Source organism: Heterodontus francisci, chromosome 32 (genome assembly GCF_036365525.1).
Source record: "Heterodontus francisci isolate sHetFra1 chromosome 32, sHetFra1.hap1, whole genome shotgun sequence".
NCBI classification, from domain to species: Eukaryota; Metazoa; Chordata; class Chondrichthyes; order Heterodontiformes; family Heterodontidae; genus Heterodontus; species Heterodontus francisci.
The window spans coordinates 36,713,503-36,739,325 of NC_090402.1; the positions used below are offsets into that span (position 1 = coordinate 36,713,503).

The window sequence follows — 25,823 nt, forward strand, 5'->3', positions numbered from 1 at the left end:
TGGGGTTGTAAATTTCTTTGCTCTCTTAGAGGCTTTTTAAAATTCAACACATAAACCAGAATTCAGTCAAGGCAGTCAAGGACGCAAGGATGAAGCCACATTTGCCTTGGGTTTTTAGGACAGGGAGCAGAGAGTGAAGCTATCTTTCATTTGTTAAGGTAAGATTCCCCAGAGTGGGCTAGTGGAAAGCAAGTTCGATATTATTTTCTGTAATAAAATGAAAACAGAAATTGTACTGAACAGACTGGGGCTAAGGAGTGACAAAATACTGGTTTTTAAAATTGTGAACGCTTTTGATTGGGTTGACATGGAGAGGATGTTTCCACTTCTGAAGTACAAAACTTGAAATCATAAATATAAGATATTCCCAAATTAATCCAATAAGGATTCAGAAGAAACCTTCTTACTCAGAAAATGGTGTGAATGTGAAACTTCTTGTCACATGGGCTCGATTTTATGGGCCCTCCCGAGATGCAGTCAGAGGCGGGGTGTGGAAGGGGCCCATAGAATCGTGATGGGAGGCAGGGGCCGCGAGGGCCCGGCACCTCACCGTCTCCAAGCGATTTTGTCAGGGGCAGGGTAGAATGATGATGGCCCTCCTGCCCAGAGGCAAATTGAGGCCCTTAAATGGACTATTAACAGCCACTTAAGGGCGCTCCCACAACCTCTGGGATTTAACCAGTGGCAGTGGGGTGGTTCCGCCCCACGGGGAGCTCACTTCTAAATATGAGGCATCCTCTCTGCGGGCTTGGGAGGGCATCTCGTCTCCATGGTCAATCGGTGGCCCAAGGAGGATCCCCGCCAGCAAAAACTGAACCACCCTGGACTCCCCTCCCCCTGCACTTCATGACCACCCTTCCACTCCCCCTCATCGGGGCCTTCCGGACTGGCCCCGGCAACCCTAGCTCACTTACCTGGCATCAGGGTTCCAGTGCTGGGTATGGGTCCAAGACCTCTGAAGTACCGGAAGTGGCGCTGCCAATACTGCTGAGATACTGGCCCTGTGATTGGCCAGCAGCTCTTGGAGACGGGATCCCCGTCCATAAAGCGACGGGGATCCTGGCGCCTGGCGTTTAGGTAACAGAACAACATAGTATCATGATGAAAAGGGGAGGGGGTGTGCAAGACAGGGCTCGATAAAGCCGAGGCGGGGATCGCCCCGCCTTTTCAGCCCGGCACCGGGAACTCCACTGGTGCCACAAAATCCAGCCCATGGAGTGGTTGAGGTGAATAGCACAATGCATTTAAGGGCAAGCTAGATAAACACATAAGAGGGAAAGGAATAGAAGGATTGCTAGGGTGAAACGAAGATGGATGGGGGAATGCTCAATCCTTTAACAGGTGGAGTCTCTAACAGGCGAGCCCTTTAATAAGTGGGGTCTCAATTTGGCCAGCAGACACCAGGTGGGCCAAATGACCTGTTGCTGTGCAGTAAATTCTATGCAAATCTATGTAATATCAATTCCACTTCATTATATCCAGTGTCCTGAAGTGGGCAGATTTTAATCTTCAGTGACTGGACAGGAATCTAATGGAGCAAATCACTTGCCCATTTTTGAACTCACCTAATTTCTCTGCCATTGATTTTTGGTGGGTTCTGAGGACCTCAAAAGTAGCAATCTCCGGATTACTCCCAGTTTACACGCAAGTGAGTATAGTAATAGAAGGATAGTGCAGATGAATGCATGGCTGGAAAGATGGTGCAGGAGGGAGGGCTTTAGATTCCAGGGACAGGTGGGATCTGTACAGGCTGGACGGGTTGCACTTGAACACAGCTGGAACAAATTTCCTTGTGGGGCAATTTGCTGGTGCTATTGGGGAAGGTTTAAACTAACTTGGCAGGGGTGTGGGAAGCAGGAGGAAATATCAGAGAGGAATACCAAGCACAGAATACTGGGAGAGATCGATAGCACTAGAGTAGGGCATTTTAAGTTATTAGGTGGGGTCAAATTAAGGGAGAAAGTAATAAAGTCTAAATCAGGCTTAATATGCATATATGTGAATGCACGGTGTCTTATTAATAAGTTTGGTGAGTTACAGGCACAGATTTCCATGTGGAAATATGATGTTATGGCTATAACAGAGACCTGGCTCAAAGAAGGGCAGGACTGGGTGCTAAATATTCCTGGATATAAGGTGTTCAGGAAAGATAGGCAAGGAAGAAAAGGGGAGGAGTGGCAGTATTGATTAAGGAGAGCATTGCAGTGCTGGAGAGAGAGGAAATTCCAGAGGAGTCAAGGACAGAATCTATTTGGCTAGAGCAAAAGAAAAAAAAGATGCAATTGCATTGCTCGATGTAGTCTCTCGGCCACTAACTAGTGGAAAGGATGAAGAGGAACAAATTTGCAAGGAAATTACAGAAAAATGCAAGAATTACAGAGTAGTTATAATGGAGGACTTTAACTATCTAAATGTAGTCTGGGATAGTAGTAGTGTAAAGGGAAGAGAGGGCAAGAGTTCCGAGAGTCTGGTCACGAAAATATTCTACAGCTGTATGTTTCTAGTTCAACGAGAGGGGAGGCACTGCTGGACCGATTCTTGGGAATGAGGTGGGCTAAGTGGATCAAATAACAGTTGGAGAACATTTTGGGGACAGTGATCATTGTATCATAAGATTTAGGTTGGCTATGGAAAAGGAGAAAGAACAATATAGAGTAAGAATAATTAACTGGAGGAAAGCCAAATTCAATGGGGTAAGAATGGATCTGGGCCGAATAAATTGGAATCAAAGGTTAGCGGGAAAAACAATAGCTAAACAATAGGCTACCTTCAAAGAAGAGATAGTTCAGGCACAGACAAGGTATATTCCCTTGAAGGTGAAAGGTAGGGCAAATAAATCCAGAACTCCCTGGATGACAAGAGATGAAGATGAAGAAGAAAAAGTGTTCTTGTGACAGATGTCAGGAGATAATACAATGGAGAACCAGGCTGAACATAGAAGGTTCAGAGGGAAAGTGAAAGGCAAAGAAGAGAAGCAAAGACAGAGTATGAAAAGAGACTGGCAGCTAACATCAAAGGGAATCCCAAAGTCTTCTATAGGCATATAAATAGTAGAGCGGTGGTAAAAGGTAGAGTAGGGCTGATTAGGGACCAAAAGGGGGAATTACGCATGGAGGCAGGGGAAATAGCTGAGATATTAAATGAATACCTTGCACCTGTCTTCACCAAGGAAGAAGATGCTATCCAGGCCACATTGAAAGGGGAGGTAAGTAATACACTAAAAGGATTGAAAATTTGATAAGGAACAGGTATTAAATAGGCTGTCTACACTTAAAGTTGATAAAGTACCAGGACTGGATGAGATGCATCCAAGGATACTGAGAGAAGTGAGAGTGGAAATTGCGGAGGCACTGTCCATAATTTCCATCTTCCTTAGGTGATGCCAGAGGATTGGAGAATTGTAAATGTTACACCCTTGTTCAAAAAAGGATGTAAAGATAAGCCCAGCAACTACAGGCCAGTCAGTTTAACTTCAGTGGTGGGGAAACTTCTGGAAACAATAATTTGGAACCAAATTAATAGTCACATGGATAAATGTAAGTTAATGAAGGAAAGCCAGCGCTGATTCGTGAAGGGAAAATCATGTTTTACTATGGCGCTGGAGTTTTTTGAAGAGGTTGATGTGGTGTATATGGACTTCCAAAAGGTATTTGATACAGTGCCGCACAACAGACTTGTGAGCAAAATTATAGCTTATAGAATAAAAGGGACAATAGCAACATGGATGTGAAATTGGTTGAGTGACAGGAAACAGAGAGGGGGATGGGGGAGAGGGGGATGGGGGTCGATGTTTTTTCGGGCTGGAAGAAGGCTTGTAGTGGAGTTCTCCAGGGTACAGTGTTGGGACCCTTGTTCTATCTGATATATATTAATACCTAGACCTTGGTGTACAGGGCACAATTTCAAAATTTGCAGATGATACAAAACTTGGAACAATTGTGAACTGTGAGGAGGACAGTGTAGAACTCCAAAAGGGCATAGACAAGTTGATGGAATAGGCGGACAAGTGGCAGATGAAGTTCAATGCAGAGAAATATGAAGTGATTCATTTTGGGAGGAAGAACATGGAGAGATAATATAACATAAAGAGTACAACTCTAAAGGGGGTGCAAGAGAAAAGGGACCTGGCGGTATATGTGCAAAAGTCATTAAAGGTGACAGGACAGGTTGAGAGCATGGTTAATAAAGCATACAGTATCCTTGGCTTTATTAATAGGGGCATAGAGTACAACAGCAAGGAGGTTATGTTGAACTTGTACAAGGTACTAGTTCAGCCTCAGCTGAAATATTGCGTCCAGTTCTAGGCACCGCACTTTAGGAGAGATGTGAAGACATCGGAGAGAGTACAGAAAAGATTCATGAGAATGGTTCCAGGGATGAGGAACTTCAGGTATGAAGATGGATTGGAGAAGCTGGGACTGTTTTTCTTGGATAAGGGAAGGCTGAGAAGAGATTTAATAGAGGTATTCAAAATCATGAGGGATCTGGACAGAGTGTATAGGGAAAAACTGTTCCCACTCATGAAAGAATCGGGAACGAGAGGGCACAGATTTAAAGTAATTGGCAAAAGAAGCAAAAGTGACATGAGGAAAAATTTCTTCATGCAGAGAATGGTTAGGATCTGGAATGCACTGTTTGACAGTGTGGTGGAGACAGGTTCAATTGAGGCATTCAAAAGGGAATTAGATCGTTATCTGAAAAGGAAGAACATGCAGGGTTACAGGGAGAAGGTGGGGGAATGGTATTAGGTCAATTGCTCATTCGGAGAGCTGGTGCGGACACGATGGACCGAATGGCCTCTTTCTGCGCTGTAACAATTCTGTCATTCGATGATGTGGAGTCTCCAACAGGTCACTCTCCAACAGGTGGACTCTCCAACAGGCAGGGCCTGCATGAAGGCTTAACAGGTAGGCTTTCTAACAGGTGGGATCTTTAACAGGCAGGCTCTCCAGTAGGTGGAGTCTCTAACAGGCAGGGAATTCACTTCATCACGTTAAGGTTTTGCTTCAAAACAGGTTTGTGGCTGTGATGTATGTATTCTAATCATACTGCATGAAAAATATTCTAACCTCTTTAATTCTTTTGCTGATTACTGTAAAGTTCTTGTTACCTTCTCACCAGTGAAAAAAAGGAAATATTATGATGCTCATTATGCATTGTGTAAGATGCTTCCAAACAATATGCACTGGAGAAGCAGATAGTTACAGCAATGTCCTTTTAACTGTGAGGCATGAGTTAAAATCCATCCCAGATTTATGGAATGAAAATTTGTTTTTTTTTCCTTTTTGTCCTTAAGGATTCTCAGTGACCTCACGTTGCAATGCAAGTTATTCAGTCCTGCTGGTTCTATTCTACAAATGGCAATCCCTAAGTGCCAAACAGTTGAATCTGTTGAGTTTCACAAAGACCATTTCTATCTGTATTTTTATTAACTCCGATGTGAGTCTCTAAGGTTACATTCACACAGTGTGAATACAGCCTGGGTTTGGAGTCAGTGGCTGATCTGAATAAAAAAGAGTGAGATTCCTGGAAGATGGATTCTTATTCTGCTTTGCTATGGAGCTAGTTCAGGTCTTCACATTTGATTTACATCGCATAAGTTTAGCATCAGTGCAAAACCAAATAGTTAGGGCAGCACACCAGTGATGCATTAATACTGTTATCACACATTTCAGTATCCAGCTCCTCATACATACAGCCAAATACCTTGTTTAGCTTACAGCCTAAGGAAGTTATTACTCATATTCTAATTTCAGAAGCAAAAAGTAATTTAGAAAATAAAACTCTATTTTACGTAATTCTCTTTATATACAACCAGGCATCAAGATCAGCATGACTTACAGGAAAAACCGGGTGGGCCCTTCAGTACTTTTAGCCTATTTCACCATTCAGTTAAATCATGACCAATCCATACCTCAGCTTTATTTACCTCTCTTTGCTCCATACTCTTTGATACTCTTCCAGAACAAAAATCTCCCAGCCCCAATCCTGAAAATTTCAACTGACTCAGTCATTTAGGGAATGAAAGATATCTGCTATTCATTTAGTAAATAAGTGCTCACTGATTTCACTCGTAGATGTCAGAGCAGAACCAAGGAAAAACGAATTAGCCTCCCACTCCTTGCTGATGAACAAAACATAGGCTGGAATTTTACATTGAGGTGGTGGCCCCGCCTGTAATATTACTTGTTCCTTTGGTGTGTGATCTATTGTAAGACTCACAGGACTACAATTAATATCTGAAGTAAATGTGGGTACTTTAACTGGAACATACATATTATATATATATATATATATATAAAAACAGTTATTGCATGAGCTACATCTAAACACATCTTGTTCTGTTGGGCTGCACCCATAACTGACTGGCCATGTGCGACACAATATCACTTCCTCCAGCGGCCTTCACTTACAGCTCCTTAAGGTGATCTGCTCTTAAGGTTGTCCCTTCTTAAGGTTGTTCCACAACACCCCCCACCAGCTAAAAAGTCGGGGGAGAGCCCGCTTCCGCCAGGCCTGGAAGCCATACAGGTTGCAGGGTCCAGGCCCTTAATTTGCCACCAGGCAGGAAGTCCTGTCTCTGAGAGCTGCCGGCCAATCAGAGGGCCAGCAGCTTCTCAGTCCCAGCAGGAGCAGGGACCACTGATGGGACTGCAGCCAGCAAGAAAAGGATGATGGACGTCGCACTTCAAAAAGGTAAGTGGGGCTCGGGACTCACCAGGGACAATCAGCTGGGACCTGGCAAGGGAGTGGGTCAGAGAGCAGAGCAGGAGGGGCAGTTTTAATGGGGGCAGCCCATGCTGCTGTGGGGGGGGGGGGGGCGGGGTGTCATTCCGTGGGACACCACCCCCCTAGTCTGCATGGAGGCCACCAGATTTCACTGGGCGACCTCCTCAGGTGCTGAAGTGCCCGTCCAATACCAGCGGCAGCGGGAGGAAGCCCTTAAGTGACAATTAATTGGCCACATAAGGGCCTCAATTGGCCTGGGGAGAGCAGACCATTTGCCACCTCCCCCGCCATTGGTAAAATAGCAGCGGTGGCGGGTAGGTGAACGGCGCTCCCCACCTCCCAGCCTGCTCCCAGGGGACGGGGGGCATAAAATTCTGACCATATATACTATTAACACAAATAAATCGAAGTCACTTAAGTATTCAAAACAAATTAAGTATTTTATATGATTGCATTAACTCACTGCAACAACATGTATTTATGTAACACATTTAGCATAGTAAAACATCCCAAGGTACTTTACAGGAATGTTATCAAACAAATCTGACACTGAGACACGTAAGTATATATTACAGCAGATGACCAAATTCCTGGACAAAAACATGGGTTTTAAGGAGCATCTTAAAGGAGGAAAGAGTAGTAGCGAGGCGGAGAGGTTTAGAAAGCGAATCCCAGAGCTAATGATAAAGCAATTAAAATCAGGGATACTCAAGAGGTCAGACTTGGAGGAGGGCAAAGACCACAAGGGCTTGTAGGGCTGGAGGAGGTTACAAAAATAGGGAGGAGTGAGACTATGGAGGGATTTGAAAGCAAGGGTGAAAATTTTTAAATTGATGCATTACCAATGTAGGTCAACGAGCACAAGGGTACCACAGAAAGATTATGGTTAACGGTTAATGGGTAATGGGTCAACGGGACTTTATATGAGCTAGAATACAGGCAGCAGAATTTTGGATGACCTCAAGTTAATGTAGGGTGAATGATGGGAGGCTGGCCAGGGGAACATTGGAATAGTCGATTCTATAGGTAATAAAGGCATGGATGAGGGTTTCAGTAGCAGATGAGCTGATGTCACGGGGCGATTTTACAGCAGCGGAAGGAGGTGGGCTTGGTGATTCAGTAGATATGTGGTCAGAAGACCATCTTGGTGTCAAATATGACATCTAAGTTTGCGAACAGTCTGGTTCAGCTTCAGACGTTGCCAGGGAGTAGTTGAAGTTGGTGGCTAGGACGTGGAGTTTGTGGTGGGAACCGAAGACAATGCCCTGAAACTTATGGGCTCCCCGGAGGCGAGTTCAGAGGCTGGGGGGTGGCAGGGAGATGACCATAGAAGTGCAATGGGAGGCAGGGAGGCGGAGGACCTGTTGCCTTACCGTCGCACCAGAATTTAGTCGCAGGCAGGATAGGCCGATGACGGCCTTTCCTCCAAGAATCTAATTGAGGCCCTTAGGTGGCCTATTACAGGCCATTTAAGGCCCTCTTCCTGACACCGCTGAGATTTAACCAGCAGCGGGGGTAGGCCTCTGCCACGCAAGGAGGGGGTCACCCAGTAAAACAGGGCAGGCAACCTCCCTGCGGGTTTGGGGAGGGGGCCCCTCTTCCATGGGCCATCCATGGCCCACGGAGGGCCCCTGCCAGGAAAACTCCACCGATGTCAACCCCCCTTTCCCCTGCACTAAATGACCACCCTCCCCTCCCCGGGGCCTGCTGGTCTGGCCCCGGCGACCCCGCCTATTCACCTTGGATCCGGGCTCAAGCGCTGGGCTTGGGTCCAACGCCTTTTGCAGTATCGACAGTGGCCACTGTTAACGGTGGCACTGCTGATACTACTAAGCTGCCAGCCCTTTGATTGGCCAGCAGCTCTTGGAGGCAGAATCCCCGCCCCTGGCGCCTTGCACTTCAGTGCCTGAGCACCATCCCATCACACCGGGGCAGTGGGGGGTGGGGTTGGTGGTGGTGGTGGTGTGGTGGGTTCCAAAAGACCAAGGTGAGGTTCCCCTCGCCTTTTTGGCCCAGCACCGGAAGCCCCATCGGCACAACAAAATCCAGCCCAATGGCTTTGGTCTTCCTAATATTATGTTGGAGGAAATTGCTGTTTCATGCGCACTGGATGTTGAGCAAGCAATATGAAAAATCAGAGACAGAAGTGGGGTCATGAGGTGGTGGTGGTGGTGAAGTACAGCTGCATGTCATCAGATTACATATGGGACCTGACATGTTTACGGACGATGTCACCGAGGGACAGAATGTAGATGAGAAATAGGATTGGGGAGCCGAGGATAGATCTTTGGGGGACTCCAGAGGTAATGGTATGAGAGCTGGATCAGAAGCCATTGTAGTTGATTCACCAGCTATAACTGGATAGATAAGAATGGAATCAGGTGAGGGCACACCCATTCAGTTGGACGATGATGGAGAGGCTTGAGGATAACAGTATAGTCAACCATGACAAAGGCTGCAAAGAGATCGAGAAGGATGAGAATGTTACAATCACATTGGATGTCATTTGAGACTTTGATAAGGGCTGTTTCTGTACTGTGGCAGAGGCACAAACCTAATCAAAGAGATTCAAATATGGAGTTGCAGGAAAGATGGGCATACTTGAGAGAGGAACGGGAGGTTGGAGATAGGGTGACAAGAGAGAAGGTCAAGGGTGAGTTTTCTGAGGAGAGGGGTGATGATGGCAGATTTGAAGTAGAGGGACACAATGGCCGGAATTTTACGCCGCCCTAGCAGGTCTGATGGTGGCGTCGAGGCAGCGTAAAATTGAGAAGCAGGCTCGGGGAGGCCTACCCGCCCCGCTTCTGCCTCCGGACACGTTTACGGTGGTCAGGCGGGGGGTGGGGGGTTGGAAAGCGGCCTGCCTGCCCAAGGCCAATCAAGACCCTTAAGTGGCCACATAACGGCCACTTAAAGGCCCTCGCCCGCCTCCACGGGTATTTTACCCGTGGCAAGCTGGTGTGCTAGGGACGTGAAAGGCCGCCCAGCAATAGTTGCCGGCTTTCTGCGCCCCGGGGCGGGGGGGGGGGGGGGCATGGCAATCGGGCACAGGGTGCCCGATTGAGGGCCATCCCCACCTCCCACCCACCCCTGGGACACAAGACCAACCCTCCTCCCCCAAACGACCAATCCAGCCTCACCAGGGAAGGACCGATCCCCCTGGTGAGGCATGCCCCTACTTATATAATATAACATAAAATAAAAACAAGAAATGCTGGAAATACTCAGCAGGTCTGGCAGCATCTGTGGAGAGAGAAGCAGAGTTAACATTTCGGGTCAGTGACCCTTCTTCGGAACCGATGCCCCGACTTACCTTCCCTCCTCGATCCATGGTGTCGGCTGGGCTGCAGTCCCAGCAGTGGCCACCGCTCCAGATGGCGCTGCTGGGACTAAGAGCTGCCGGCCAGCTGATTGGCCAGTCAGCCCACTGAGGCGGGACCTCCTCCCTCAAGTGGGTGGAAGTTCCGCCTCGGGACAATTAAAGCCCGGATCTCCGGCCTAGGCGGAAATGGGTTCACCACCGACTTTCACGTCAGAGTCCGGCTCCCATCCATCCACTGTAAAATTCCGGCCAATACCCGAGGAGAGGAAACTGTTAACAATACTATCTAACATGGAGGCCAGGAAGGGATGTTTGGTGGTCAGAGTTTGCTGGGAATAGGGTCAAGAGAGCAAGAGGTGGGTTTCTTGGACAAGATGAGCTCAGAAAGAGTGTAAAGGGAGATAGGAGAGGAACTAGAGAAATATGTGGGCTAGGGGAGGGGCAGGTGAATGGATGGTCTCAATCTTTGTGATTAAGAAATCCACCTGCTCTTCGCACCTGTTGTTAGATATGATGGTGGATGAGACAAAGGGGAGCGGCTTAAGAAGATTGTTTGTAATGGAGGAGAGAAGCCAGGGGTTATAATTTTAGTATAATGTAATATGGGGTTGTTTCTGGGCAGAATATGCAAATAGTCTGTGAGTGTCATCACAGGAAGTGATGTAACAGAACTTGTACAGAACCTCGTGTAGAGTGAAAGTGGACGTCATAGAAGTCAATGCATGTAAATAAACACCTGTTCCTGTAACCGTCAATCTCTCAGATATTCTGTTATAAGACTTACTAGCATCAGAATATTACAATAATTACATTTCAGGATGTTCCCAGAGTAATGAGCAGTTTTGGCAGTGGAGAGCAGGGCCTGATACTGCTTTATGTGATCCAGGCAATGAGTGGTTCAATCAGTTGCCCTCCATAAACATCTGGGAATATGGGTAGGGGAGTTAAAATGAATGGAGAGATTTGAGAACAGGAGTGCAGAGGACTCACAGGAGACAGAGCATGATGAGTTGATACTGAGGTTGAAATCACCGAGGCAGAGAAGTCAATCAGTGCATAGACTGAGACAGAAAAGCAGTGAAGCTATCTCGATGAGGAACTTGGCTCAGTATTTGGGTGGGTGCTGGAAAATGAGGATTTTAAATGAGAGCCAAAAATATGGGGCAAGGTGCTGTCAACCCTCTGTCAGGTTTCCAACAAGGTCATGATGTTGAACCAATCACCCAAAATAAACTCGTAGAGGCAAGGGAACGGAGCTTCTGCAGGGAGATGTGCAGAAGGACAGTGGAAACCATTCCGCCGGCAGAGTCCATGGGGTCAGTGTTGGGAGGGGTGAGTGATACGGCAAGGAAGTTGGCAAGATTAGCCTCCAGCGTGTACGCTGGGTGGGAATATCGGTGAGACAGTAGGATGGGGCACTTTGGGATTACTGCTCATAAAGAGGTAAAGATGAATGCCTCGACGTTCTCTTCAAAGGATGCCAAGAGAGGCACAGAGGGAAGCTGTATGCTTATTAAAGAGGGAGTCAAGCCTGGGACAGTGGCAGGAAAGGAAGGTTGAGGAGTGCTGAAGGGTTGGAGGTAGAGATTTGGGAGGACAGAATACCCAAGAGGGTAAATAACCATTTAAATAGGCTTCCATTCATGCTATTTTTCATCATCTTTCTATCCAATTAAATCAACTTAGTTCAACATGTCAAGTAATCCCAGGGATGGGAAAAGTGACATTGAAATCATTTATGGATTTTGGGAATGTGTCAAATTATTCCAACTAAAATGTTGACAAAAAGAGTCACTGGTCAACAGTGTGCAAACTTGGACTTATTTTCAAGAGCTTGGTTGAATTATTCATCAATTTAATTTGCAATTCTGCAAAATACTAAAAACAATTTGTGAATAATCCACTCACTGTCAGTATACTGGAAAACATCCATAAATTAGACAACTAAAACTCAATTAGGTTGCGTCAAGACTCATCACACCAATTAGTATTTTAACTCATTATATACCAGCATCTCAAAACTGTGGAATTTCTTGCTTGTCTCAGTATTCCCTTTCTCTTATAACCTACAGGCAATTTAAACCCAAGTTTGGAGTCACCTAAACACCAGTTCTTGATTTATCTTATCTTCTCCCTTAATTCTTTTCCTTATTTCAACTTTTGTTGTGTTCTGCACCATTGGTCTTGGCTTGTCACCAAAGTTTCTCAGTAAGAAAAAGAAAGGAAAACAGTAAACCATCACACAATCAAGAAAATATCACAGTCATTTTCAAAAGTATTTGTGTGAATAGATCAGCATGATCCAAAAATATGAATTTAATGTCTTTTGCAAAAACAGAATCTTAGTTTTTTCTGTTAATGTTAATACCTTTGAGAGCTAAGAAATACTTGCTGTGTAAAAGAGACATACAAATCCATTGGTAACTTTTGCAAAATACAGGTATCAACTTGTTGAATAAGAATTTCTCCAATTCGCCTAAATTATTAGTATTATAACCTGCTAAAACATTCTAAAAACTCCAATTGTGGCCTCTTGTGCAACCCACCACTTCTGTCACAGCACCATTGGCAGCCATGTCTAGAACCTAAGCTCTTGAATTCCATCCCTAAACATCTCAGCCTCACTCTCCTTCATTAAAATACTCCTTTAAACCTACCTCTACCAGTCCTAACTTCTTCTTTGGCTCAGTGTCAATTTTTGTCTGATTACGCTCCTGTGAAGCGCTTTGGAATGTTTTATTGCATTAAAAGGTGTTACATAAATGCATGCTGTTGTTGTAAGTTGCAGGAAGAACAATAAAAAATTCACTTGCAAAGGCAGATAACACTTACATTATATGTATTAGTACCAAAGCAAGCTCTGCAAGTTCAGTAAGTACAGGATTTCATCAATTACAAAAAGACAGGGCAAATCAGGGTACATGTCAGCTGTGGCACAGTGGTAGTACTCTCACCTCTGAGTTAGACAGCTGTGGGTTCACTCCAGAGACTTGAGCACAAAAATCTAGGCTGACACTCCAATGTAATACTGAGGGAATGCTGCATTGCTGGAGGTGCCATCTTTTGGATGAGATGTTTAAACAGAGGCACTGTCTGCCCTCTCAAGTGGATGTAAAAGATCCCATGACACTACTTCGAAGAAGAGCAAGGGAGTTATCCCTGGTGTCGTGGCCAATATTTATCCCTCAATCAACATCACAAAAACAGATTATGCAGTCATTATCACATTGCTGTTTGTGGAGCTTGCTGTGTTTCCCTACATTACTACAGTGACTACACTTCAAAAGTACTTCATTGGCTCTAAAGCGCTGTGTGATGCCTTGAGGTCATGAGAGGCGTAATATAAATGCAAGTCTTTCTTTTCTTTCTTCCAATGGATGGATGAAACTGGTCTTTGATTTATAAGGCCATGTGACTGTAATTGCTGTATATTGTTGCTAGCATTTCAGATGCTAGGTTGAGCTTTGTTTAAAGAGGTCTCGGAATCGATATAAATCTGAACAGTAACTCATTTATTGTATTTACATGGACTATTTACACTTTCCCTAAGCCTGTCTAGCTTCTACCTCTCATGATGATTCTTGCTTCTCCCCAAGCCCATTACACATGTGATCTCTTACATCATTACCACTGTGGGAGGTATTACTCTCACTGTCCCAAACATTACCGCTTTCAGACCTTTACACTACATCTCCCCTCCAAGTCTTTGTCCATATATATTTTTTATATATATACATTCAATTTCACTTTATGTACTACCCCATCTCCCCCCAAGTCTTTGACATCACAGATTCAACCTGTCAGGAGGCTTCACGACTCTCCCTGATTGTGTTCTTGTTGGACTCGGAAAATCAGTAGTCTTTCTCATGACTCTTCTTCATTGACTTGGACGGCTGAGATTGAGGTTTGTAGTATTTTCTCTGAACTTCAGGATCAACATCTGGTTATCCAAATATATAAGTGATTGACATCTTTCAGGAATAGGAATAAGGCTTCTCCTATTTTGTCTTAAGAGTACCTTCTGAGGTGTGTACTAAATAAGATCTGTGATGATTTTCATCTCTCTGGATCATTGCTCCTTCACTGCCTTGGTCTTGTATCCATACCTTTTGTCCTTCCATCAAATTTGCTAGGTTTCTGATATGATATCTCTTGAAGTTTCCTCTCATACTTCTCTCTTTTGAACTCTCTGATAATCCTGGACTTCTAGACATGGAAGTAGTTTTTTGGGTAAGATAGGAAGTTGAGTATTGAGCTTCCTCCCCATCAACAGCTCTGAAGGTGCACATACCACATAGCAATGGAGTAGATCTGTAGTTTGAGTGGAGTTTGAAAATCTTCACCATTTTTCAACAAAGCTTTAATGGTTCTGACTCCTCTTTCAGCTTCACCATTAGATTGAGTATATCTCAGGGAACTTGTAAGATGTATGAATCCACTTTTTCCCACAAACTGCATGAAGTATTCATTTGCAAATTGTAGTCGATTATCTGACACAACCTCATGCAGATGTTATACCGAATGGTAAACGATTGAAACAAAATCTTCCAAATGGAGTGATGAAGGTTGTCAATAATCTTGACTTCTCGTCCAATGGAACTTGCCAAAAGCCGCTATTTGCTCAAGTTTTGTGAATATAACGCTTTTGGATAACTTTGACAAACTTTCGTCCACTGAGGACATTTCCCTTGCCTTAAGTGAGGTTGACACAAATGCAAAGAGTACCATTTGGTTTAGGAACTGGTTTAGCATCTTCTCTCAACGTAATGCTGTATCCGATCTTAAGTTTTCCCAGACCCGAAAATAGTTTTGGAAACTCTGCTTGAAAGTGGCTCTTGGACTCTTGTTGTTTGAGTTCATCCACTTTTTTAATAAGATGAAGATCTAAACATGCTCTTCTGCTAAGAAGTGAAAATTCCTGATTCTTGTAAGGCATACAAGGTTTCCAATATCTGCTGTCCCTTGTACTGGAGTGTTGCCTATAGCTTTCAATTTAATCACTCCTAGACTGAGTAACTGAGTGCCTGTTGGTTGCAAGGAATGTGTTGATAACCAAGGTATGTTTTCTGACAAAACAGTGACGCTTGCTCCAGTGTCTAACTTAAAATTGGTAGTATGTCCATTGACATAAATATCTACTCTCCAGAATCCATGGTTAGGGTCAATGATTTATCCAAGGAAATTTCCTGATTTATCTTTCAGTGATGCTTGTTCCACTTCATTGTCAGCTCTTGCATGAAGACCTTTTGTTTGGAATCCTTAAAAGTAGAGCTCTTGGTTTGGCACATTTTTCTGAAATGGCCCATCTTCTTACAATAAAAACATTCTGCCTTATTTGCAGGATACTGTTTTCACCTGTGGGTCTTTTTGGAGCCAGAGCACCGGCAGGGTTTCATGGCATCTTGCACCTTCCGGCCCAAGTGTACCTTTTTGTCTGAAGATTGTTTGCCAATCCTGGACTTCAGCAAATGCACAGTCATCAGAGCTTTACTTACTCCAGGTTTATCACCCCTCTTAGGATTGCTCTATTCTGTTTTCTGAGCTCTGCCTGTCTCACCATTTGAATCGCCTTCTCAAGGGTGAGATCTTCTTTTGACTGTAAACGGTCTGATAAAGACACGTCAGCAATGCCCACAAGAATGCCATCCCTTATCAACTCTGTCTTCAGGTCTCCATACTCTAATCCACCAGCTGGTCTGTACAAGTCATTAATGAAAGCATCCACCGATTCACCTAGCTTCTGGACCCTTCTAATAAGCTTTGCCCTTTCCAAGATCTTATTACTTCTTGAATTCAAGTATTTATCAAAGCCTTGTAAAATGTCATCAAACTTATCGGAGATCTCATTGATGCCCTGCCTTGCTATTACATCATTAGCTATCACACCTATTGACTACAGCAAAGTGTTTACTTGTTCAGCTTAGTCTGGGAAACTGTTCTGTATCTTAAAAGTTTTCTCCTCCACCAAGACAAATTCTGACTTTGGTTCAGTCCTTCCAAATTCTCAAACCTTTCTGGCATCATATATTTTGGATCCATATCCTTCCTAAACTCTGGTGGTCATTTTATTTCGCTTACAAATCCTTGTTCTCGCGATGGAAGTATTCCCGCTCTTTTGGGAGGTTTCACGCTCTTTTGGGAGGTTTCTTGTGCTTTTCCCTCGCGGTCTGCTCGAGTAATGACTGGCAACGTTGGATCCATCCCTTCGTGAGGATTCGGCCTTTCCTCATTTTGCCTGCCCAGTGCACCATTAGACAATGTTTTTACTCTTTTCTAAAGGTTGCTCATCCGATCCACGACCATCGCTTGGTTCTGTGACTTGCAGCCTGTGATCACTGGACCTGGATTTCACTCACAGAACACCACGCTTCTGTGGTGTGGCCTGAATGCTTGTGCGGACGACTCACCGATTCTCCATGTCTTTTCGTCATCTATGGAGTGTCTATGGAGCAGCTCTGGAGCTCTTCGCAGCCTCTTCATGAGATCTGCAGTCATTTGGCACAATTGTACCAGTTCAGGCTTCTCAAAATATTCTGGGTGTGTTCACTGTTGCCATCATGTTGTATATTGTTGCTAGCATTTCAGAAGCTAGGTTGCGTTTGGGTTTGGTTTACAGAGGTCTTGGAGTCAATGCAAATCTGAATAGTAACTCATTTATTGTATTTACACGGATTATTTACACTTTCCATAAGCCTGTCAAGCAGCTCTCATGATGCTTTTTGCTTCTCCCCAAGCCTATTACACATGTGATCTCTTAGATCATCACCACAGTGGGAGGTATTACTCTCACTGTCCCAAACATTAACCCTTTCAGACCCTTATATTACAGTAATAGGAAAAGAAGACTGAGGAAATTAAGGGGTTCCACCATTCTGAACTACTGAGAAAGAATGAATTTGGAGAAGGAAGTTGGACACATGACACATTAAACTAAATTGATTTAATTATACCGGAAAAATAAATATGAAGCTGGGAAAGCAAAACCTGTACCAAAACAGTATCAAACTAAAACTCTACTCAATTTAAGTTTATTGGCTACAAGTCGAAGAAAATGCTAGTAACAAACTGCTCGTTATGCATAACATACAACAAATGGGACACCCCATGATCAGTAACGTATTCTGCTAAATTTACATCCTCAAGTTTTCCCAAGGTCTTAAATGGTGAATTCATGGAATAATGCAGCACTAAGCCCTAAACAGCAGGCAACTATTGGTTTTAATCCCTGGTCTGCATTGGCGTCAGCAGGGCAGAAGGTGGAGAAATAAACATCTGCCAAGGTTCTTACTCCTCATTGCTCTCATTTGCCCCCTGCTGGAAGTGTGTGAATGTCAGGTGAAGAAAGAATTCAGCACATTCACATTCCCTGCACAGTTGAATATTTCACTAACATTCACTGTCTAGGTGAAAAGTAGCCAATTGGGTGATTCATCAAAGGGTGGAAGCTTTCAGGAGAGAAGGGAAGAAAACTGAAGCAAAATAAAGCTTTGTATTTTCATAAGTCTGACTTCACTGAAACAGGACACGTATATAGGGTAGCTCAACATATTGAAGGAGAGGGAGAAAACACTAATACAATAATTAGCACTTTGAATCTCTTGTTACAACTACACCTAATAGTTACAACTATTACTCTGGAAAAAATAAACATCTAAAATGCTTTGGTTATATTCGACCTTTGGTTCATTTTAGAAATGAAGCATTTATGATTCACAAACATGGTGTATGACTTTTGTTTGATGACATAATCAAAGAGCAACAACACACCAGATGGTTATACTGGATGAGGTAAGCAGCAATATCCCACAAAATCCAGTGCTTAAATTGCATTTGCATTTAAACCTCTACACTTATGCTGTCCTATAAAAAGTTAATTTCTGATATAGTTGTGCAATGTACTGCCCACCAAAAAAAAAACCCGTGCAAGTTAAGAGGGATTGTCTTTGTGAACAAATTAAATCTTTTACATATGTTAATGAACATATGATGTGATGACATTAACCATATCAAAGTTTACCACCATTCACTTCACAGATTTTCTGGCTTTTCACCCTCACTCAACCAAAAATACATTTTTTTTTTGCCTGAAGACAGCAGGCCTTTAAGTTATTGGGTTGCAGCTTATTTAAATGAGATTTCACAAGCTCTTTGTAAAAGCTTCCTTTATAAAAAAAAACCCAGCTCTATTTAAAGACTCATTCTTGCCCTTGAAAAATATTTTACAACCATTTTACCAATTGCTTGAAAACAAACAATGGCAATTAAGTTTCAGTGACTGAAGAAAGGGTTTTGTTTATTCATTTTGGTTGATGAATACTAACCAACCATTAATAATATGGAACTAAGGGACTGCCCTGAACATGACCTTTTGAAATCTGGACCTTGGTCACAATGCCAGCCCGATCTGATTTATTAAGTCTTTTTTCTTTCTCTGATAGCTGTGACAGTAAGTGAAAAGCAGTAGGCCAGTCTCAGCTCAGTACTGAGCTAGCATGACGAACCATTGCAAAAACTTCCCATAACTTGAATCTTGGCAACTTTAAACAGCGAAGCCATAAAGGTAGCTGATGTGTTAAATGTTTCTTTGATGTAATCCTCTTCAACAATTCTGATGACAGCACATTGTTTGAGAGCAAAGGGAGGTGTTCAGACTCATGCTATGCCTAACCTGGAAGTCCTTGATGCTGACACTGACTTAAAAAAAGTGGAAATATTTCCCAGTTCCTTCACTGATATCATCTTACCTTACTGAACTCAAAATCAGCTTTTTTTAAAAATGAGTTGCTACCAATAATCTTGATAATACTGTCTGAATTCCACCTTGACAGCTCTTAACTGAAACAAGTCATATTTTACCATACACTCTATGTATTTATCAAGCTAATGCTGTTGAGTTCAGAATTCTTTCATAGTCATCTTTCATCATCTATCTCTGGTACATATTTGAATTGCAAACTATTAATTTCTCTCAACAAATTTATGCTTTTTTTGCTTGTGGAGCATGTTGTAATGTAACTGCTTCATCTTTTGGACCTTCAATTCCTGTGTAGGTGGGACTAAAGGTCAGTACTGTGTATTGCACTTACCTCCCTAGTTATGTTGCCCTCCATTAGGTGGTACAGTGGTACTATACGGGTGATCTCCAGCAGCACAGGTGTGGGACTGGCCTGATCCTTGCCTTGCCGATGGCAAAGATGGCAAGTGGAGGGGCATTGCCCTTTCTCCTCGCACTCAATTTCCACACCAGTAATCGGTTGCTCATCTGACAGCATCTGGGCACCCAATAAACTTGACAGGTATGAAATAAACGGTATTGATTTGAGTTCCTTCTTGTTTCCCAATTCAGTTGTTTCTGAAAGTAAGAAAACAGAAAATTTAATGCAAGTGGACAGTAGTAGGATGATATGTAATATATAATAAGGAATTCAATAAAACATAATACGGGCCATGTAAAAATTTTAGGCATCTACGCTACAGATGCATTCGTTCACAAAGATTGTTCAATAATTCAGCAATGCGATCAACAAGCAAAACCTGCACGCTCTATTCATTTCAACTGTGAGAAACAGTCAGCAGCCCAATCACAACCTTTACACTTCCAAACTTGCAGACTACAGTATGAAACAATTATGGGTAAAGATCTATCTGTAGTAATATGAGATGCCGAATTAAAACTGTACAAGTGTATTCGCACAACATTAAAGCATATTGGGTTGAATGCTTAGTGTATTGGTACCAATACTCCAAATAAGACTCACAATAATCCTGCAGCGGTAAATACCCAACACCACACTGAAATTCAGTAAGTCTCTATATTAAACTAATAAATTGCCCAAGGCAATTGATAAATATAGTTATTTTATATTCCAAATTATGACAGAACTCAGAATTCAGAAGCTTGTGCAGCACCACATAGTGGTCATCATCTGAAACCACAACATGACAATTGATATAGTAATATTGAATGGGAAATGTTGACATGACAATTTACAATGGTTTACATTGATACAAAAACACGATTAATAAATGTGACATCAGGAAGTAAGGTTTGTAGACATGAACTGCATGCTCTTTACAATTTCATTAAGAGTGTATAGCAGTAAATCAATAAGAATTGCTTCCATTGTGGTACCTGACAAAACACGAACTTAAGAATGAAAGATTGCAGTCGCCGCCCCAGGAGCACAGATTGTTGGTGCTCCAGTCCTCTGATTGTGCAATGATCAGACATGGGTCTACACCAGCAAACTCTCGAATGGTGAGCTTCCTCATCACAGTAATGATAACAAATGGCGGAGGCTGATTGATTCCCAACAAGGAGAAAGGCTCACTCTGGGGCACTATTGCACACTGCAGAGCAGTAAGTAACAGGCTTTGGGAGCAGCTTGCCTGCCTGCCTGCCCTCTTATTCGGAGAATAGTAGTACATGTCCCATAGTTAGCTAATGAGTGCAGGTTAATGAGACACTAAAAAAAAGTGGATTTTTAAAACATTTTACTATATTAAAACTAATACAAAGCCAATAAAACAATATAGACTTTATATGTAAGGTTCTGAATGGCTAATGACAAAGTAAAGTGGTCATAAGTCTAATTAGAAGCCTTGACATTAGTTTCTTAAACTCATGAAGTAAGTCAAGCATTAACATGTACATTGCAGAACTGTGTAATCCTGACATCAGTAGTAGGGAAAATGCTGGAGTCTATTATAAAGGATGTGATAACTGGACGCTTTGAAAATAATAGTAGGATTGGGCAGAGTCAACATGGATTTATGAAAGGGAAATCATGTTTGACAAACATGTTGGAGTTTTTTGAGGATGTAACTAGCAGAATAGATAAGGGGAAACCAGCGAATGTGGTGTAATTGGATTTTCAGAAGGTTTTCGATAAGGTCCCACACAGGAGGTTTGTAAGCAAAATTAGAACAGATGGGACTGAGGGTAATATACTGGCATGGATTGAGAATTGGTTAACGGTCAGAAAACAGAGAGTAGGAATAAATGGGTCATTCTCAGGTTGGCAGGCTGTGACTAGTGGGGTACCACAAGGATCAGTGCTTGGGCCCCAGCTATTCACAATCTATATCAATGATTTGGATGTGGGTCCAAATGTAATATTTCCAAGCTTCCTGATGACACAAAACTAAATGGGAATGCGAGGAGGATGCAAAGAGGCTTCAGAGGGATTTAGGCAGGCTAAGTGGGTGGGCAAGAACATGGCAGATGGAATATCGTCTAAATATCAGCCCAGTCTCCTCAATCTCTCCTCATAGGACAATCCTGCCATCCCAGGAATCAGTCTGGTGAACTTTTGTTGCACTCCCTCTATGGCAAGTATATCCTTCCTGAGGTAAGGAGACCAAAACTGTACACAATACTCCAGGTGCGGTCTCACCAAGGCTCTATACAATTGCAGCAAGACTTCTTTACTCCTGTACTCAAATCCTCTTGCAATAAAGGCCAACATACCATTTACCTTCCTAATTGCTTCTTGCACATGCATGTTAGCTTTCAGTGATTTATAAACAAGGACACCGAGGTCCCTTTGGACATCAACTTCCCAATCTCTCACCATTTAAGAAATACTCTGCATTTCTGTTTTTCATACCAAAGTGGATAACTTCACATTTTTCCACATTATAGCTCATTCAATAGTTCACGATGGGCACTGACCTCAAAAATCAGTTGCCTTTCTGTTAAAGTGACTCAAGTACAGAAACGTTTGACTCTTAGTGTCAAGAACCATGATCAGCATCACACCTTGCTTTTCTAGTTGGGGAACCAGCACTGCCCATTTTCATATCCTGTTCAGAAATGCATCTGCTTACCCTCTTGCATCCTGGACAGCACTCCACAATGTACAGACATAGTAGCTGTGTTTGATTTTTTTTACTTTCTTGGCATCAAATGTATTTTTGCTCAAACTTTCCTCCTCCAAGTATTTAGTGTCCTGGTTAAAAATGGCCACAGACTACAGTACAGACATGGTCAATCTTTCATGTTGATTTCATAAATCTTCAGTCTGACCAACTGCTCGGTGGCATGTCCCTTTGTGGTCCTATCCCGTCCCTGTGCTCAGCTGTTGCACACCATGCATATTTTCTACCCGCTGCACGTCCCCTATTCACACAACCCATTGTGCAGACCAATCTGGCCCTGTTACAGCTCAGCCCCATTGAGAACAAAATATGGGAGGAACGGGCCTCATAGCATCTTAACCCACCCTCCATACCACTAATGTAGTGTCCCTGCCTTTGATTCTGCATTCCCATTCCATCCTTCCCCAGGATCTTCTATTCTCTAATATTTCTATCCACCCTTGCCCCTTCTCTTCTGCTCCCCACCCTCTGTCCATCTTTCTTTCCCTCTACCACACTTAGACTATACTCATTTCTCAACTGCTTCATCCCTGCTGCCTTCTCTCTTCATTCCTTTCCTGGTCTAAATATCCCTGTGCCCTCTAATTTTGCTGGGCTCGAATAAAGCATTCTCTTTGGATTTCCAGTGTACAACACATTGGAAGGTGACTAATCATTCTAAAATTTTTCAGTTGCTAATAATTTAATTGTTATTCTTACTTTCTCCATGAATGGCACCTCTGAAAATCAATATCACAAGGAGGCCTGATAATCGTACATGTTCCAAAGGTGACGATGCAACTTCTCTCAGCTTGTTACAAAAAACACGTCTAAAAGACATGCTTCTACTCACCATGAGCAAGGCCATTAAATAATTAAATTACATTACAATAAATTACATTAAATAATTGCGACAACTCTGTATATGTATCTATCAGAATGAAATTAGGAAAAAGTCAGTATATATTAACAAGGAAATCAATAACTATCACTTCCATTGTAGTAGCTTAACAAAATTAAAACCTCTGGAGATTGGGGTTGGTGTTGATGCGTCAATGCGCTGTGCCATGCATGACAGACGATGGATTTACACCAGCACTTCCTTATAAGCTAAGAAGCTTCCTCAAGGCAGCCATGACATCAGAGTGCTGCAGGAAGAAGAAGACAGTGACTGGAATTTTATGCCCTCCTGCAGGAGCGGGCTGGTGGCAGGGGATGGGGGTCATAAAATTAAGTGGGAGGTGGGGGGAGGGGGTGCAATCCCCCCCCTGCAATTTTACGGGGGGGGGGGGGGGCGGGTGCGGCAGCTAGAAAAGGCCCGCCCAGGACAATCAAGGCCCTTAAGTGGACAATTAGTTGCCACTTAAAGGCATTTTCCCGTATTTTACCAGCAGCTGGCGGGCGGATCAGGCCCTCCAGGAGGCCACCAAGTAAAACCTGGTGGCATCCTTGTGGGCCGAGGGGGAGGACCCTCCTTATCGGGCACCCTGTGTCCCACAGAGGGCCCTCCCCCCGTGGCCCAACCGCCCCCACAACACAACACACCCCACCTTGCCTCACCGGGGCCTGGCCGATTCTCCCTGGCGAGGCCCCAGAGACTTACCTTGTTTCCGCGCCGGCGTCCCTCTTGCTGCTGAAGCTGGCTGCAGTCCCAGCAGTGGCCCCCTTTGCCACCAGCGGCCTTTCATGGGCCACAGATTGCCCAGCCAAGAGGGAGGCCGCCTCGTTTTACTGAGTGGCCTCTGCATGTGGCAGAGGGCTGCCCCCACCCACCATCACCACCCACTACCAACCCCCACGCTCCTGGTAAAATGCCAGTAGCAACAAGAAGAGGCTCTTAAGTGCCATTAATTGTCCTCGACCTTCCCCATCCTGGACTAAGTTCAATGGCACTGTGAAGATGACGGCCACTCTATCCCCAACTTTCCCTCGCAATTTTATGGGCTCCCCACCACTCTGCTCATTCCTAGAGGGATCATAAAAATCAGCCCTTGGTATCAGTTTCTTTAACTTGGGAAATTACTGCCCCAGAAAAGCAAACACTTTTGAACCTGGCAAATACTTTTACCCTTAGGCCACTTTGTGTGCGTGGAATGAGATTCTATACACAATGAAATGAGGAGCTGTGTTATTACAAGAACACTGGTTAGTCATAACATTGATCATTATTAAATGTGTGAATAGAGGCAATAATAGAAGAATTTTAATCCAGTTATTGACTGTTGAATTCTGCAGGACACACAAGAAATGAAGACAATACATATTAAGGTTCCCTGTGCTGCCTGTGAAGCAATGAAGATGGTGTATGAGCTCTGGGGAGCTGTGTACCATCAAACATAATTCTTTCAATTTAAGACTGGGGTTCAGACATAGCCCAGATTGCTCTGTTGAAAGTATTCCCTATGACTTCAACAGTATTTGTTTCCCACCATCATCCTCCACTCCTCCAGTCATTGTGCCCCAAATTCTGGAACTCCATTCCCAAAATCCCACTAACTGACCATTTGCTTTTGTTCTCCTTTGCAATGCATTTATCTCGTCCTTCCTTTCCTGAGCTTTTTTAAAAACGTGCCAGGACTATGTTCTCCATGTTTAAAATACTATGCAATGCAAACTACTGTTGTTCCCAGTTGAGTAGACAAGAGTGTCAATTGTCCTTGGCCAAAGGGAGATGTGTCCACATGATAAGTATATCCACAATGGCACTGCACAGCCTACATACACAGAAGTTTCATAACCATTCTTGCTATCATGCACACTGCAATTATACATAGCTTTTGCTAATCTGTTCTTCTTCTGATTAAACTAGGGCTCTACCAGAAGTGCCCATACTCTTCGTTCCAACCAAGAGCATGCCACCAGGTGCAAATTTCTGACAGAGGCATTATACAGTTGGCTAGTGCAAAAACAAATATCTCCATGACAAAGATGTTATCAACTTGTGAACTCACAATCACCCGGCGTGTTCAATTTATATCACAAATTTAAGTGTTTCTAGTGTGGTTTGGTCTGCAGATCCCCCATAGCAGTGTTTTGAGTCCACAGTTGGGCATCTAGTCACAACACTAATTCAAATAGTCATAGAGTTACTATGACATAGAATCACAGAATCACAGAATTGTTTCAGTGCAGAAGGAGTTCATTTAGCACATCGTGTCCGCATTGGCTCTCCAAAAGAGCAATTCACTTAGTGCCATTCCCCCGCCTTCTTCCCGTAACCCTGCACATTCTTCCTTTTCATATAACAGTTTAATTCCCTTTTGAATGCTACAGTTGAACCTGTGGCCATTTGGCCCATCTAGTCCACGCCAGCTTTCGCAGAGCAATCCAGTCAGTCCCATTCCCCTACTCTACCACCATAGCTCTGCAAGTCTATCTTTCTCAAGTGCCCATCCAATTTCCCTTTGAAATCATTGATCCTCTCCACTTCCACCACCCTCGTAGGCAAAGTGTTCCAGGTCATTACCACTTGCTGTGTAGAAGCTTTTCCTCATGCTCCCCCCTTCCCCTCTCTCCCTGCATCTCTTGCTCAAACCCATAAATTTTTGCCCCTAGTCCTTGTACCATCAGCTAATGGGTACAGCTTTTCTTTGTCTACCTTATCTAAACCTGTCATAATCCTGTACACCTCTATCAAATCTCCCCTAATTCTCCTTTGCTCCAAAGAGAACAATCCCAGCTTCTCCAACCTAACCTTGTTGCTAAAATCCCTGATCCCTGGAACCATGCGGGTAGATCTCCTCTGCACCCTCTCAAGGACCCTCACATCCTTCCTAATGTGTGGTGACCAGAACTGGATGCAATACTATAGTTGTGGCATAACCAGAGCTCTGTAAAGGTTCTGCATAACTTCCCTGCTTTTAGGTTGAGTAAGATGATTTACGGTTACACCATGTGAATTGCTCTGAAAAGA

General features: G+C 43.5%; 1 protein-coding gene across 10 annotated transcripts in view; it reads right to left on the reverse strand.

The window, feature by feature from the left end:
* The window catches only part of LOC137347765 (astrotactin-2-like), a 1,864,757-nt gene that overhangs the window by 598,632 nt on the left and 1,240,302 nt on the right, over positions 1 to 25,823 (reverse strand). For all 10 annotated transcript variants that reach the window (XM_068012699.1, XM_068012698.1, XM_068012697.1 and 7 more), the window contains one exon: positions 19,138 to 19,403. In XM_068012699.1, the coding sequence (XP_067868800.1) occupies positions 19,138 to 19,403 (266 nt within the window). The remainder of the gene's footprint in view (positions 1 to 19,137; positions 19,404 to 25,823) is intronic.